Below are 14,780 nucleotides of genomic sequence, written 5' to 3'. Positions count from 1 at the left end.
GTGGTTTCTTTTCTTACGACTGCCATTGGTAAGGACTTACGACATTTCTGTGTATAATCTGTCTACCTTGGGCCATGTTCTAGCACCTTAGTCTCATTACGCGGCATCCAACTCCACATAGAGTCCTATTAACTTCTGTGAAATCATTCTTGGGTTGGGCAGTGGCCAGTCAACCAAGGCCTATCTTGCCTTGGGTAAAATCTGCTTGTGGCGTAATTGCTGGATAATGCTAGGGCTTTCCCTGACCTCACTGCCCATAGCAACATGGGATTCTTCTTACAGCATATTGATACCACCTTCCACAAACTGGCCCAGGTCTTGCTTCTTTGGCCTATGCTCAGAACTAATTTCTGACTCAGTGGGTGCATCTATGTGAGATGCTATGTTGCCATAGCAATGAGCTACGGCGACATAACTCATCACTATGGTGACGTAGCGTCAGCGGGCTTGAACCGTGAAGCCGATGCTACTTCGCAGTAGCTCATTGCTAGTGTGCAGTAGCATCGGAAACAATCCATGCACTGCCAGGACTGCACAATAACGGCAGTGACTGCACAGTCATTTAGTACTTGCTGCGCAGTCAGGGCACGTGTAGACACACCCAGTAATGTTTAATTGTAGATTTGGCTGACCCACATTTATCCCCCACAAAATCCATTTGGCTGTGATTTGAAGAGTCTTCCCTAGAACTAGCACTTAATTTTTTTTCTATCCACAATGATTGTTTAATGGATTTTTCTTCCTACCCTGCAAAAAACAGTCTCTTTCCAGTGCTACTATTAATCCCTCTCCCCAAAGAAGCATTGACGTTGAGTCTCAGCTGTCTGCAGCAGTTACCTGAGAACTATGGGCTGTAATTTGTCTTGGCAAGTTAATTAAAAGTTTAGGTCTTATTAAAGCAGAGTCATTAAGGTTCCAGCATACAGCTTTTACCTCTAAAGTTTATTTAATATGCAAGTTGAAATGCTACCATAATATTCTGTGTTAAAATTAAAACCAAAAACTTAAACAGCCCTTAGCTGTCAGAAGCCCATGTGTTCAAGGCTGTTCACAGTTAAGTAACACCAGAAATAATTGCACTTGAATCTGATAAATGGAAGGCTTACTCTGTGGAATGCAGATTTATTTTTCACTTGGTTTGCTTCAGCAAAAATGCAGTCAAACCAAATGTTACCTTTCCACGGCACCTTCCATCCAGAGGAATCACATGTGCTTATGTACAGTGGGCTCCACTTAAAAAAAAAATTCTGTTCCAGAAGATCTGACCAGTTTGGGAGAGCTTTCCCTGCAGATAGAGTTGATAATAGCTCTCCCAGTGGAGGATGTTTTTTATAGAGCATTCACTCCATTATCCAAACTGACTGCACAGTATGGGCTAGGTCCAGGTTTCCTTCCTTGCATCTTTATCCTTGCATTGAAAATGGGCAGGACACATTCCTAGCACATCCTTGGACATTAAGCAAGTAGGCTGGGTAAGATCTTCAACTTTCCATAGCACTAACGCAGTCTGGTCTCCAGTGTTCAAGCTGATGCCTGCTTACGTTTGGGTTGATCACATAGCATGTGATGCCAGCAGTGAGAATGATTTAGACCAGGGGTGGCCAGAGTTGCTCACCCTGGGAGCCACATCTGATCCTACACCGAAGTTCAAGAGGGGAATGGGGGCAGTGCTGAGCAACCGAGAATGGATTTGACCTCCCCCGAGCCGCTTTGGCTTTCCCCCTGAGAAGTGCATCCCAGGATAAGCAGGGTGGCTGCAGCCCCGGCAGTCCCGGAGGGAGAGAAGGAGGGAGGAGGACAGGCTCGGGGCATGCTTTCTGCAGGGAAAGCCGGAGCAGCGGGAGGTGCCAGGCTGCTCTGCCCCCCAGAGCCGCCTCAGGGAGAAATGGGCAAGGCTTCGGCCAATTTCCGGAGAGCCGAAAGTATCATGCCAGCAAGCCATGGTTTGGCCACCACTGGTTTAGACTATCTGTAACATGCTACCTGGTTCCCCCAGTCATGTTATTCTGACTTTTGCCGACTCGAAGGCTCAAGACCCTCTTTGCACACCCAACTTAGCTCTTCTTCCCCCATCCATGGCAGCTCGTAATAAGATGGTAACACAGAGAATTTCACCATGCATGTAGAAATCATTTCAGCCACCTGTGGCCACATAACACAAAAATGCCATGTGCAGTTTAAGCTACGAGAGACCCATTTTAGAACAAGGAGACTATGTCCCAGTTAAGGTGAGAGTCTGATTTTTAGATAAGGATGACATGACTACCTGACTGGTGTTTGTGCAGAATACTCCATCAAAACAGCCCTACCCTTATAAAGAACTGCTGAAAAATGGACTGACTGTAAATGGTCAGCAGTTTTCTTCAACTAGATCTTTTGTTCTGGCTTTTACAAAGACCTGCAGTGAGGTTTCTCTGAAACACAGATTAAAGCAGAGCCTCAAAGCCTTTCTGGTGTATTCATGAGGTCTGACAAGACATGAATGCTGCATTTTAAGTCCATAAATACTGTAGTAATTTGTGGTGTAATTTCAGTTGACATGGTCGTAAAGAGGATATAGCAACCTGACATAAGCCAAGTTTATGAATTGGGATAAACTGAAATGCTGTGCAAATATATTCAGTTATGTATAGGGAGGGTTAGATATCTCTGTGTGTGTATAGGGGAAATTCTGCATGGTGTGGAGCTGTCCCGGGTCAGCTTTCATTCAGTTTTATTTTTGTGGCAGGGATACATGAAAACATCTCTCCTTGTTCTTATAGAAGCCTAATGAAAGACTAAATGCAGTGAAAGTGCTTTTGAAACGTGCAAGAATGGCCAAAAAAGACAAAGGGCCTAGTGCCTGGAAGAGACCAGGAACATTTATGTTGGAACTAAGCACTAACACTGATTCACTTCTGGCTTATACAAGACATGTCATCTCCCTGTATATCTGCTATATAGAATTAGGATTATACTTATCCACCTGGCACACAGAGGGACTGTAAGAATGAGTTGAGTGATGATGAAAAGCAGTGTATAAATGCTAATTTTTAAAAATAATAGAGAATAGTTAATATGATGCACAGATGGTAAGATTCTGCAATCTTTGTACGGGCCTAAGTAAGGACTGCAGCATTTCTTCCGGGGCAAGAATTTGGGAGGGAAAGAAGCAAAGCGATGCTTATCCCTTTACTTTTATATCAGTAAAATCAGTAAGTGCAGGTCATTGGCTGTGTGTGTTACAACACTGACTGTAATTATTGTGCAGTGCTTGTCTGGATTGATCATTACCTCCGTGCTTCTTCTGGAAACTGGACCAAAATAGAAGCAATTTGTCTTTCCAGTTTGATAATGTGTTTGATTTCATAAATCCCTGAGGCTCTCCCTAGTAGTGTTCGGAATCCTGCACAGCTTTGAAAGAAATCCACTTGCTCAGTAATACTCTCATTTACACTGATAACATATTAACCAGTTTCTTATAAGGAGGCAGATTCACCAGATGTAAAAATATCTCACCTGAATAGACTGGAGTTTGTCCAAACCTGTTCCTGTGCATGGGCCCTGGCTTTGCTTGTAAACCTAGAGAGAATGAAGCATTATACATCCCATCAAAGTTCATGTTGCTGCATAATAATGGCAATTTTGGGGAAGGAGAAAAAGACTATTGTGAAATAGTTTGGAGCGTCTAATCAAATTTTTCTCATCCCATACTTTGTAAGACATAACAAAGAAAAGGAGAACCAAGGTGTCTCAATAATAAATTAACCTTCCTGTAAATGACATTGGCGGTACTTTCTGAAATTTCTAATAGAAACGCTTCTCTAAGAAGCGCCTTGTGGATTCACCTCTGCCTGATAGTGGTGATTTATTCAGAGCAATCTGGTATAAGCGTAACAAAATAGAAGGCTGAGCGAGAGCTGGAGTCAGCACATCTGAGAGACACGGTGGCCAAAAATCTGTTCGGTGGAAGCAAGAAACATCCGAGAGCCTGAAAACAGAATCTGTGGAGTCAGAGAGGAAGCCTTGCAGCAGCAGCTGCTGCTGAATTACAGCAGGCTGGGGCCAGGGAGAAAGCAAAAGGAAAAAGGCTTCAGCTATCTGTGAAAAAAATTGGTGGTCTGTTTACTGGGGTGTCACTGCTCCAGCAAACAACAGGAGGGACATGTAGAGCACCCATTAATTATGTTTTATCTAGCTTCTACAAAAGACCTAGTTTATGATTAAGAAAAGCCCTATTGTCTCTCCACTGCGCATCAAGAAAACCACCAGCAAGTCCTTTCCTCCATCAAACTACAAAGCGAAGCTAGTGCTGGTGTTGGGAGAGTGCTGCAAGCGAATACAGCACTTTATGATGCCCATCAAAAGACAGACCCTCTTGCTGCGGTAGCCTGATGCATAACCCAGGACAATGGTTCAAATGCAGTTTGGAGATCAGGAGAGGGATATGCAACAAACGGTCCTTGGTTTGGAGGAGGACAAGAGAGGGTGCTGTGACCCTGTCCGAAAAGGTCTCTGCAGATTTCAGGGCTTTGTCTGTTCCTAGGGGAGTTTAAAGAGAATGGAAATCCCTCTCGCTTTCTTTCACTACTCTCAGCATCCACGTTATGTCAATTTTGAATCCCAAGGCCGAATTTGTATAAGTGTGATCCACTTACACAAATTTAGAATCCATTAGAGCTACTTATGCCCGCTCGACTGCTGTCTGGAGAGTCTAAATTGACCTGATGCACATGCCGAGTGGCCAGGAGAAGGTACACACTAAAACAGAGTGGCATCTGTTTTCATTCATCCCTTCGCTCAGCTCTTCAGTGTCTAAATTACAATTCTAAGGCTCCATTATGCATAGGTGGAGTGGATGTAAGGAGGTCTATGCGAATCTAATTGAGTAGAGGGAAATTTAACTGACAACATCCTTATCTGTCCTTTCTGAATCTGATATTTAGGCTGTATCCAGCAAGACACTAAAGCACATGCTTAAAGTTAAGCACATGATTGAGTTTTTGCATGTTCACGGGGCTTCATTTAGCTCCTGCCCCATTTTTAAGAAAAGCTGTTTTCCCCTTTCATCAATCCATAAATTGCTAGATCGGCGGGTCCAGCCCCCGCACTTTAGACAGGAAGACAGCTGGCATCAAGTGACCCCAGCGAGGTGACTGCCCAGTCTCCTCTTTGTTTTTTTGCTTCCCCTGGGTCCTGAGCAAAACCTCGGAGAACGTCTATCTTGCGGGACCTGTGTCTGGGCAGTTAACTAAGAACCTACCGTTTCTTCAACTTGGAGATGTTTCCATCTGTGCAGTCTGTACAGAAATAATTTTGAAAGGAAAAAAACCGGCTGTGGTAGAGAGTCTGAACTTTGCTTTTGCTGAGCTATTGATTTCTCCCTCCTGCCAAATAATAGCGGAGCTTTGCATGCACTGCAAATGGTTTTTGCCTTTAGCCCTCCATGTCCCATTGCACGCCCTTGGCTGAAAACCACTTCATCAGATGGTCAATGCCTTTTTTGCTTACCCCCAAGCCATTCTCCCCACTTCTCCCTGCCTGCTCCTGATGCTTCGTATTCCTACGGTTTGGCTTCAGACAGCTCTTCTGCAGCTTCCCCACAGAGTTTTAAAGCCTTGTTAGATTGTACTTAGAGTAGGTATAATAGCTCCATTCAGTTAAAAGACAAAAAAAAAATCCCTTTATGTTTTCATGCTGCTCCGCAATCTTCCTCTGTTATGAAATCACAGGAATATGCCTCCTGGCTTCCCCCATCACACATACTACTTACACTCGCCCGGCAGTCTCTGTTTGTCTTTGCACATATCCAGAGACCCATCTGTTGAATTCCATTTTTTCCCCTCCCCAAAAATTGTAGTGTTCATGAAAGATGCTGGATTGACACTTCCACAAACCAGAATCTCATTGTTAACCATAGACTGAGTTGTGCTAAAGCAGCAGTATTATGAGGTACCCTGTACTACCACCACTATGCAGGGGATATGAAGGAAAATGGGCAAAACGTTCAGAAGCACCCAAGTCATAGTTTCCCATTGAATGTCCAAAAAATGGAGCTTGCCTGGGAGCAGGGATACCTATGCTATGGTCTCTGCTCTATTGACTGTTTCAATATTTTATCTCAGACAGTGGTTGAATATGCTAGTAGTCTTTGGAGTAGGGCCTGAAGCCTGGGTCTTTCCACTCTTAGCTGAAGTCCAGGAGACTAGGGAGTCATTCCTTTTCTCCCCGCTCCCAGGTGAGTGCCCTGGCTATTAGGCAAAAGCCTTCCCTTTGCTCCCATCCCCAGCCCAGTTCATGCTGAGCAGAGCAATGGCAGCAAGAGGAAGTCAGAATGGCCCCCTTGGTACACCAGAGTGGCCTGTATACTGGTGGTTAAGACACACCTAGGGTTAACAGACACAATTTTGTGTGGAGCCCAATCTAATCTGACTCCATTGGCATGCTGAGAGCCCACTTCAGGCCATACAGGCAGGGAAACAGGTCACTTGTGGATCAGGATGAGGCATAGCCATGAGTGAGACGCCAAGGTGCTCTGCAGCATCACAGCTCTTGTGGTTGCGCTCATGCTCCGAAACCAAATGTTAGGCACTTGAGGAACTTAAAACCTTAAGAGCCTCCAGGACTAAGCAGCAGCTGAGTGCCCAAAACTGAGGTAGGGTGAGACTAAACCATCAAAGTCTCTTTGCAGATAAGCTGTTGGCCATGTCTACCTAGGCTGGCCAAGAACCGTGGAACCAGAAGCTGCCCGACCTGTGGCCCACTCCCCCTGTGGCCCACTCCGACCTGTGGCCATTGCTCCCTAAAGAAAACTATTTTTCTGGGCATGGCATCATGTATCTTAATAATGGTACTTGGCTTTAAGTAGCAGTGGCTTCATTTCAAAAGATTCACTGTCTGGGTTTTCTATCTGCTCCTTAGCCAAAACTAATCTAAATTTCTCACATGGGCAGGACGCAGCTTGAAGCCTGGCAAGTACAGGTTTCCCCACAGTGTTTCAGCACCTGTGATTACCTCTGGCTGGTCAGAGGCAGCTGTGACAACAAAAAAATGAACGGGTAGATCCTTAAACAACCTTTAAGTGGGAGTTTGAGTCTGGCAGTGGAGGAGACTAGTGCTCATATTTCAGGCTGGTTTGTGCGTCTCTAGTACAAAGCCACAGTGACCTTCTTGCGTGCACCTTCACTAGAGAAGTCCATCAGTCTAGGGACTTGTATGGTCCTTGCCACGGCAGTATTTGGGGGCCTTCTGTATATTTACCAGTGTTACTATAAGCGCCTAAATCCCTTCATTTTTGCCTCTCTCTGGCAGGTTGCTGAACATTTTCATTTTCACTGATGTGAGCCGAGGGCAGTCAGCCTCTCCCCAGTGTCAGAAGCTCTCTGTCTAGTTGTCCCTTGTATAATTTGCCGCTGAAGTAGTTCTTTGCATTCTTAACTCCTTTCCCATTTGGCTCGCGTCATTGCCAGGCAAACAACAAAGGAAGCAGATCCCAGACTGGTTCCATATTATCTCCGCTGGAGCAGTTGTCTGACATGCGCCGCGTTGTTGCCGTGCCGTGCCCGTGCAGACTGAGGTGCCACTAGCTGCACTCTTGTCTAACACCTGTTCCTACGGCACATCATTTTGTCTGTTAAATGGTCCTTTCTACCTGCTTACAGCTGGGGCCTGGGGTGCCTCCAAAAACGTGAAGTCACAGCAGTCACTCCACATCTTGGTGTTATTTAGAGTGACCTTTTTTCCTCTTTGCAAGCGTCCAGAGTAATTCTTGTGTAACAACGCTGCCTTCCAAGCCCTGGTGGGTATTTACAGGCTTTAGAACCGAAAACTTAAGGCCTCTCTAATAAAGGGGAAATCCAGGACACATCTCAAGGATAACTCAATAGTCAGAAGCCAGTAAAGGTCAGACGCTTGGCACTAACAACTTCCACCGCCTCTGTTTCCACATACGCTGTATCTTTTTATCGATTCTATGAGAGGAAAGGCTACGCTGTAAAATAACTACCTTTATGCAGTAGGGGTTCCTACCTGTAGATTAGACATAAACCATGGATGGAATCAGAAATTCAGCCTTATTAGAAACATTTGTTTTTCCCATGAACTCCTCTTCGGAGCAGGCCTGGCAGTTTCAGATGAAAGGCTGGGCTTGGAAACAGGGGCAGATCCAGGATTCCCCAAAGTGGGGTTCAGGAGCACCAACCCGCATTGCAGGGGTGGCTGCACTCCTTGCTCCCAGCTTCCTCCACCCCCACCGATATGGGCAGACTGCCCTCAGGAGCCTCCAGAGACTTTCTGAAGGTGAAATATCCCCTCTCCTTCCCTTCCCCTCACCCTGCCCTGCCCTGCCTACTCCTGTTGCTTTCCCCACTGCTTTTGGGGGAGCAGGGGAAGCACCAGAGCCATTCCTGTCCACTCCCCCACTCTGTGGGGGCTGTGCTCATTCACAGCAGGGCTGAAGAGTAGTTCCCCACTCCTTCCCCATCCCTTGGGAGCAGGCATGATGAAGGGGATCCTCCCACCCCCACTGCCACTGTCCCTGTCCCCAGCTGAGCCCAGTCTATATGCAGCCCAGCTGGGGGAGGAAGAAGGGAGGGAGATTTTCAGCTCCCGCAAGGGCTTAAAAAAATCCCCAGAGGCTCCTATTGTATGGTCCAATTCAAAAGGGGTTGCAGCCGTGCCACAGGACCCCCTCTGGATCCACCTCTGCTTGAAAGATACACACACACACACACACACACACACACACACACACACCTCTGCTTGAAAGACACACACACACACACACAAATGCAAAAGGAACTCTGGGCTGTATTTTTAAAGCTATTTAGGAGCCAAACCTCCACTGATTTCAAGAAGTTTTAGGTGCCAAAATCCCTCTAAAATGTCAGATCTCTATTTTTTTGATTTGCAAGAGAAGAAGGGGGGGAGGTGGAAATCAGGTATGTCACTTTGAAAAGCTGTGCCTACATCTGTACTAACATGGGCAGGTAGCCTTGAACTTGCTTGTCACTGTGCTGTTTGCAGCCAGAGGAGTTTTCTTGATCTGACAGAATTTGTACAAAAGGTTTATTGATTGGGGTAATTACTTTAGCTTTAGGGTCAAGAAAAGGTTTACTTAATTCTAAAGTTACTGACTTTTCTTTTTGAGTGAAGTTTCTCAGAGCGGCAGAATTCTGCCTAATGACAAGACTTCTAGTGTTATCTGAGGGGTTTGGGAGAAATTTGTGAACGAGGACATATGGTTCTAGTTTTTGCACATTTGTATATAGCTCTCCATACATCCCAGACTGGAGGCTAATGTAAGCACAGCTTGTTTTATTCCTGTATCATGTTACTGCGCCCCCCTGACTTTTATTTCGATGAATGCTGGAGTGCTAAAACGCAAAAAAAATAGGAGTGCTGAGAGCAGCTTGTGGATTTTGGCAAACAGAAGGAAAAGCCCTTTTTGTACTAGAACAATAGACTTCTTAGGGCTTAATTTTCAAACGTTTGAGCTCAAGTGGTGCCCATAAAATATGTGCTTGTAGGTAATGGGATGCATCCATAGAGTAGAAGCTATGAAGAGACAGCTTCTAACAGTTGCCAGGAATATCTCCCGTACTTCATAGAGAGCAGCATGAGTAGTCTCACCTATTGCTATGTAGCAATTGTTGGCACAAGCTGATTGTCTTATGAGTGTGAGTATATGCCTACTTCTACCCAGTAAGACTTAGCTGAAGGTAAATACAACAAGCTGTATGAAACGCAGGTAGACTGTATGGATGAGTAAACCAAGGCACTGAGAGATTACATTATTTTCCTAGGTCACACAGCAAGTTGACTGAAGAGTAAAAAAGCAGAACTTGCACCCTCTGGGTCTTGCCTACCCCTTCTCTAAAACCAGCCCATTGAACACGGGCCATTCTGACTAATGCATTCCTATCTTATTAGCTGCAAAGTATTTGTTTCAGTGTATTTGTAAAATGAAATGAATGTACTTTTAATGTACCTATAATGATAGCCCTGCTCTATTTAATGACGTTTGTTTGACTGAACAGACCACATATGAGGTCTGTGTGTATATATGCATGTGTACATGCACATGCTTTTTTTCCTTTCAAATATATACAACAACTTTCAACGTCATTTAAAATGAAACTCAAAGCTGGCTTGAGCCTTGCCTCAAGCTACAAGAGCCGAAATTGTAACGTACTGAACGTGAAGTTACTTCCCTCTTGCTAGTACAACTCGAGAAGTTGAACCCTGAAGGCTGAATAATTGTTGTTTCCTGCATTAGTTTGTAGCAATTTATAGGAGTGGGAAGGTACAAAAAAATCTTTAGTAGATTTAGGCTTGGAGTCCCTTGGGCACATTGGGGATATGAGAGTTTCATTTACTGGAGCAAAATTCAAGTAAAAAAAAATATCCCAGTTGCAAAAAAGAATTAAAAGGAATGAGAAAAGAAAGGAAACATTCCCAAGGTGTTTGTCTAGAGCACCATAACACTGTCATATATTTGTTATGGAAACTGGTGTGGTACCCTCACTGTACCTGGAGGCTTGAGTTTAAATACTCCCTCTCATCTAGGAAGTGTGGGAAATGTATTAAGCTAAGGAGGCTTCAGTACCTGAGGAGCTAAACATCTGTTGATAGTTCTTCCCCGTTAGCTCATGACGTGCATGATAAATGAGGTGCGCGAGTGTGCCAGAGAGAGAAAGAGCTGAGATTTTGAGCTGGCCAACCTGCACTTCCTTAAGAAACTCTAATTTTCTGGCCCTTTTCTCTCTTCCTTCAGTATCCATGCCTCTCCAAAGTTATTGGAGCAGAAACTGTGTTCCCCATATGAACAACAGTGGCACATTGGTGGGATTGACAGAAGCATTAGAGCGCTGTTCTAGCTCTTGTCCCTGGAAGCTAATGGAAGTCGGAGCAGAATTAGCATGGACTTCAATGGGAGGATAGTTAGCCTGGAAACAAGTGCTTTTGCAGTCCACCCATTATGAATCCAACCAAGCAGTGATTGTCATGTATCAGGCAGGCACTGACAAAGTGTCTCTTAAAAGGGCATACAAAAAGCTAGAACTCTGGGTTCAGAAATCATACCTTGTATTAGACCAACTAGGACATCACAAAAAAAACATGAAATCTCTTTTTCTGCAAGCTTTCAGACTCAACCGCCCTTCATCAGGCTCTGGGAAAATTAAAGACGGTACAAAGTCCCCATAGGTAGGAAATACACTTCATTTTTCCACAGAGGGAGCTGGAGATGGAAAATCTGTCTCTCTGGGTCTCTGTGAGTTGTTCTGAGTAGCTCTTTGTTGCCTAGATCAGGTAGGAGTCCTTCCCTGGAGGTGTCAGATGGCAAGCAGAGAGGTTTAAAAATCTTCCATGCTGTTCCGCAATAAAGTTTAAAATCCAAAATCGCCTAAAATTTGGCATCTTCCATGTTTCAGAGTTGTATTTGGTAGCTGTGTTGGTCTGAGACAAAAAGAAATGCAGAAATCTAGAACTCTTGGTTCAGAGATGAGACCTTTTATTAGGCATCTTAAAAGGGCAGTAAGAGAGAGTTGAACCAGCAAGATTAGGATTCTCCCACAGGAAAACCTTCCCCTGTTTCTAAAACCAAACTCAGACCATGCCTCTCTTCAGGCTTCTGAAAAGACCAGGTGTCCCTGCCTCCCATCTCCAGTGTCTGGCTAGGGATTGGAACCAGAGGATATAGATGAAAGGCCGCCTTTGCAGTATTTCCAACTGGGCTTGGGATCAGATACAGCGCTGTGAGCGAGCTAGGTTCCTGTTGTGATAAGGTGCTTGGATGGATACTTCAAGCTGGGGCTAGAAGCAGAAGAACTGAAATCTCATGGGAAAGTGTGTTCTCATATGATGTGCTGTCAAACCTCACAGATTCAGCAGGTCTAGCAAGTTTGGATAAGCGGCTCAAGCTTTTTGGATGTTTATCCAACCTGATCCCAAGCTTCAGACATTTTGTGCTTCACCGTCGTTGGTGTGAAATGATCCAGAAAGCACAGTCAGTGCTGCATTGAGCAGGAATGTGTTGCCGATGTGCTGATGGAAATGAGGTGTCCAGCATTGAAAGAGGAGGAAAGGGGAAGAACACGGTGAAATTGGCTGGTGCGATTACTATGCTCCACACAGACTTTCCGAGGAAGTTATTTAAAGGACTGTCTGCTCAGTGCCCTTTTCTGAATTTAGCATCTTGATACCTGTATGTGAAGGTTAGAGCTCCAGTGGGATTTGAGAGTAGAAAGGGGTTATACACAGGCATCTTTAATTAAATCAGACCTCCTAGCCTCCACAAAAAAAATCAAACTCTGGCAAACCATCAAGTGGCATTAGCAGTATCAGCATCAAACTAAGCGCCCTCCAGAAGAGGAAACTGTGAAAGAGCACTCAGAAATAATGACTGGGTTTCCATGAGGCTGTCAAGACATTCACATCGCCAGCTGCCAGGTGTGGATGACTTGAACTAGAAGTGCAAAAGCCTTATAAAACCCAGCTGAATCGAAAAAAATCGCAGTCTTGGCAGGTGCCGATGTACCAGAGGAAGGAACCATTCTCCTGCGTGTCAGCTAGAGAAGGAAATGGAGGAATGAGAGAGCACTGCATCCAGCACTTCTGCATTCGCTTTCCAGGAGGGTCTTTGCTCTGCCCATCACATCCAGTTTGATGTTTCAATGTTATCTGGAACCTGTTTTATCTCCTCTTCCCGTTGTTATTCGGCAGTAGCGTTGTTCTTATAGCTATGGGAGCAGCTGCCAATGTGCTAGCTTTATCAACCTTCCTGCCTTGTTGAGGGCATTTCTGTTAAATAGTACAGTTCCTTTAGGAGAAAAGAAAAAACATGCTCCATATCTGCGAGCAGTTGTACTTATGGAAGGTCAGAGCTTCCTTCCCCACTTTGCTACCTAAAGATCACTTATAGGAACTGTTAAGCAGGTTCAGCCATGATGAGCATTATTACCGTGGCGGAGAGCCACTATTTGCAGCAAGCTTGTTGGTGAGAGTTGTGTCCTGGGCATGTACCGGGCCTAGTACAAGGGTAGAGAAGAGGTCCATTACTGGGACTGCTGGGGTCCATTGCTATAGCACAGAAGTGCTTGAACATGAAATAACCTGGCACCCTCTCCCCTTTGAATAGCCCTCACCTGGAAGGAAGTACTGGAGATCCCTTGTGTGTAAGTGCATGGGGAGGATCTTCTGCTTTGTGCATAGTCCCTTTGCAGTGATGTCACAGGTATAACAGGGCTCAAGGGGCACCCATGAATCGGACTCCCTGCTCCTCATGCAGTCCTTTATGACACTGCAGAGCGGGCACAAAATGCTCCCAGATCAGAAAGGACAAGTGAGGCCCTCACTTCAGACAGGTGGAAGCAACCGGACATGGTGCAAGCTGCAGGAGCCTAATGGCTTTGCTACCCAGGCTCAATGTAATGAACTTACCTAACTTGCAAATGTTCCCTGGGCCCCTGCACAACTGGGTTTTTGTGTTTGCTTTTGTGTCTTGAAATGAAAACATCCATGCTGTCCAAGAGCAACAAAATGGATGGGGTCAAGCTTACAAGCCATTTTGGAGTGGACAAAGGGACACAGCAGAGTGGAGTTTTCCAGCAAATGCTGAAGTTTGGCCAGGTTTTGTACAAAGGCTCAGTCTGACCCAGGCGTCATGGGGTGCTGCTGGAAGCCTTCTTACGTTGCTGTGGACACTGCCTCATGGGTGAGCTGGCCCAAACAAGTGGTTCAGCTAACAACTTTAATGGTGAACATGTTAGCTGGGTAATAACGCAGCCTGCTGGAAATATTAAAGCAAGAGGCTTGGAGCCCACTTATCTGGAGAGGCAACATGGGGCTTGTCTGCAGTGGGTCAGCGGAGCATGAGACTGAGCATAGTCACTTGATGCGCTCCAGACACAACTGTTCACCCATGAGGCTGCTCTGGGCTCATCCTCGGTGCCCACTCTACCAAATACAGAGGATTTGGGAATAGGTATTGGGCAGCCTCCTAGGAGAGCTTTGAGCTGTGGAGCCCATCAGCAAACTTGGGTGGGCAGGCGGTGTTCAGTCCCAGGCTCCCTCAGAACCACCACCGGCCAAGCCCATGGGCTTCTTGCTAATGCAAAGGACAAGGAGCCAGGATTCCTAGGGCCTGTTCTTTGCTCTGGCAGTGGCCTTGAGCTATTCTTTAGCCTTTCTGTGCTTTAAGTTACCTGTCTGTAAACCATTTCTCACTGTACTTTCCTTATAGGAGCTGGCATAAGGATTGCTTCAGTAAGTCGTACTTCATAGATTTCATAGACATCAGGGCTGGAAGGGACCTCGGAAGATCATCGAGTCCAGCCCCCCGCCCAAAGGGCAGGAAGTCAGCTGGGGTCATAGGATCCCAGCAAGATAAGCATCCAGTTTCATCTTGAAGGTGTTCAATGAAGGCACTTGAACCACCTCCAGTGGCAGGCTGTTCCAGACCTTGGGGGCTCGGACAGTAAAGAAGTTCTTCCTTATGTCCAGCCTGAAACGATCTTGAAGTAGTTTGTGACCATTCGACCTCATCATCCCTTGGGGTGCTCTGGTGAACAAACTTTCCCCCAGATACTGGTGGTCACCCCTGATAAACTTGTAGGTGGCCATCAGTCACCCCTGAGCCTGCGCTTTTTCAGGCTAAAGAGCCCCAGGGCTCTCAGCCTGTCATTGTAGGGTCTGCTTCCCTGACCTCTGATCATGCGCGTGGCTCTTCTCTGGACTCTCTCAAGCTTCTCCACATCCTTTTAGAATTGTGGAGCCCAAAACTGGACACAGTACTCCAGCTG

At 45.7% G+C, this 14,780-nt stretch overlaps 1 protein-coding gene across 1 annotated transcript in view; it reads left to right on the top strand.

Annotated features, from left to right (window-relative positions):
- Positions 1-14,780, top strand: part of TENM4 (teneurin transmembrane protein 4) — a 520,289-nt gene that overhangs the window by 327,309 nt on the left and 178,200 nt on the right. The window contains 1 exon segment of the mRNA XM_025202552.1: positions 1-28. This exon segment is cut by the window's left edge and continues 10 nt beyond it. Coding sequence (XP_025058337.1) covers positions 1-28 — 28 coding nt within the window.

Source organism: Alligator sinensis, unplaced genomic scaffold, assembly GCF_000455745.1.
Source record: "Alligator sinensis unplaced genomic scaffold, ASM45574v1 scaffold1089_1, whole genome shotgun sequence".
NCBI classification, from domain to species: Eukaryota; Metazoa; Chordata; order Crocodylia; family Alligatoridae; genus Alligator; species Alligator sinensis.
This window is presented reverse-complemented; position numbering and strand designations above follow the sequence as displayed.